This window comes from Phaseolus vulgaris, chromosome 3, assembly GCF_000499845.2.
Source record: "Phaseolus vulgaris cultivar G19833 chromosome 3, P. vulgaris v2.0, whole genome shotgun sequence".
NCBI lineage: Eukaryota > Viridiplantae > Streptophyta > Magnoliopsida > Fabales > Fabaceae > Phaseolus > Phaseolus vulgaris.
In genome coordinates, this window is record NC_023757.2 from 1,315,815 (window position 1) to 1,318,161 (window position 2,347).

General features: G+C 37.2%; 1 protein-coding gene across 1 annotated transcript; it reads right to left on the bottom strand.

The window, feature by feature from the left end:
* Positions 1 to 332: 332 nt before the first annotated feature.
* On the bottom strand, positions 333 to 1,617 carry LOC137806120 (uncharacterized). Its single transcript, XM_068606079.1, has one exon. The coding sequence runs from the start codon at positions 1,496 to 1,498 to the stop codon at positions 557 to 559; it is 942 nt and encodes a 313-aa protein (XP_068462180.1). The 5' UTR covers positions 1,499 to 1,617; the 3' UTR covers positions 333 to 556.
* Between the last annotated feature and the right edge of the window lie 730 nt (positions 1,618 to 2,347).

The window sequence follows — 2,347 nt, forward strand, 5'->3', positions numbered from 1 at the left end:
ATGACTGATTCTCTGATTCGGCATCCGGTTCAGGTCGACCGACATTATTAATGATGAAACTAATCAATGATCCAACATTAACTAATCTGCTTTTATTAGGCTCAATAATGACAAATGATCCACAATAATTATATAAATAGACACATATCCTAAATGATCAGATACTTTATCATCTAATACTAAAAATTAAGTGTCGAGTGCTGAAGTTTGACTTGAGCGTTGAAGTATCTTTTATAAGTATCATCCGAGTCGAGAGTTCAGAGGAGATGAGGAATGGAAGAACATAATACAAAAGTTTGTCCAAGAAAAATAAAAGTGAGATGTAAACCAAGTGATTCAATAGTTGTCTTGATTACAACCAAACCGTGTGATTCATTACAACCAATCGTGTGATTCATTGTGAATGGAGTATAAAAAAACATGAAAAAATGAACCAACAAGGAATATACAAAGAAAATTGAAATTAGCATTTGGTTGGAAATTTTGAAAACATGGTCACCAAAATCACAACTTAATCAACACATTAACTAAGATTAAGAGGTGTGATGTGGCTTAATTATTGGGATCCAATTCTTGCACTGAAGTGATGCATGCCAGGGTTGAAGCCCAAGCACCCCAACAAGCCCTGTTTGTAAGGCAACAGCGTTTTCTTCTTCATCTCCACAGAAGCAGCCCGGTTCACCGTGTAATGCAACTCGTGAGCCGAAACCGGTCCTCTCCGTCTCGAAACCGAACCGGAACTCTCTACCGACCGGAAGCTCAGGTTCCGCACATCCTCCGCCGCCGCCGCCGTTTTTGACAGAACCTCGTACTTCCGAAAAGGATCCTTGTCGGAAGCTCTTCCCTCCGAAGCGCTTCGGAACAGCAGAAAATCCTTCAGCCGCCACTTCCGGTACCCTTTCCCGAACGAAATCGACGACAAAAACGAGGAATGAGAAACGGTTTCCGAGGCCTTGTCGAGATTCTTTTCAGGGGATGATACCGAATTAACATCGTTGGTTTCAGTTTCAGTTTCGGTTTCAGTTTCTCTGCGAACTGATCTGGCAGAAGAAGTGGAGAACGATAGTGATCTTTCTCTGATTCTTCTATGTTGTGATAACGACGACGATGATGACAGTGATGATGGGTTTTCTCTATCTGTTCTTTGGGATGGGGTTTTGTTTTTGTCTGATGTTGGAACAGGGGAAGGTAAAGAGGGTTTCAAAGGTCTGATCTTTCCACCCAGAAAGAGTTCGTCGGCAGAAAGAGAAGGCCTCTGATGAAGATGGGTGGTGAAGTCGAATTCGAATTCATCTTCAGGTGTGGTGGGAGTGGAAGCAGAGGAGTGTCTTCTGGTGGGGCTGGTGGGGGCACTGAAGAAGAAGTTGCCAAAGCGTTGAGGGCTGGAAGGTGCGGTGATGTAAGGGGAGGAGCAGTTGCTATCAAAGTTGAACTCCATGGAAGAAGAAGAAGAAGGTGGTGGAAGAGGAGGAGGAGGTATTGCCACCACCACTTCCATAATGGTGTTGTGTGTTTGGAGAAATGGGTGGTGGGTGTGGAATGAGGGTATAAATATATGGAGAAAGAAGCTTGGGGAGGAAGGAGAGAGGAAGATAAAGGGTGGAAATTTTACTCTTGTGAATGATTTGATTATTTGATCATAAGTTTTTAATTTAGATTCATATTTAAAAGAATTATTTTACTGGTATAATAGATTTTTTATTTAATTTATTTATATAAATAGGTATAGTCTATTATCATTTTTTAGTTAAGTTATCAAGTTGTATAATAGTATTTAATATCAAAATTTTTATAAAAAAAATTTGATTTTCTTCATTAGAAAAAAAGAAACATGTAGCCACCTTTTGGTTGGAATTTTGTTATACTTTCATGTTTGTTTGCAAAATGTTTAATATAATTTGTATATCTATTTTTAGAAGTGAGATTTGTCAATGGAAATGTTAGTTATTAACAATTTGAGATTGATTAATTTATGTTTGTTAACTATTGAGGTGACAGAAAAAATATTTATAATATCAAGTTGAGGATTAATTCTATAATTTATTTCAGTCTTAAATTAAGCATACTTAAAATACTAATGAGAGTATCCAAGATTAAAAAAAAGTGATTTTTTTTTATTTGGAAATAGGAGAGGCGGAAGAGAATTGTAAAGCAGTTTGTTTTGTTATTCCGGCGAAGAAGAAAAATGGGTGTGGCGTGAACAAAAATATGAGCATTACTTCAGCAATTGGGTTGAAGTAAATTGTTTTGGTCAATTACAAACGGTATTCCAGAAGCAATAATAATGTATTTTATTAAAAGGATATAATCAATTTGGCATGTGTATGAAATATTTTTTATGACTTTG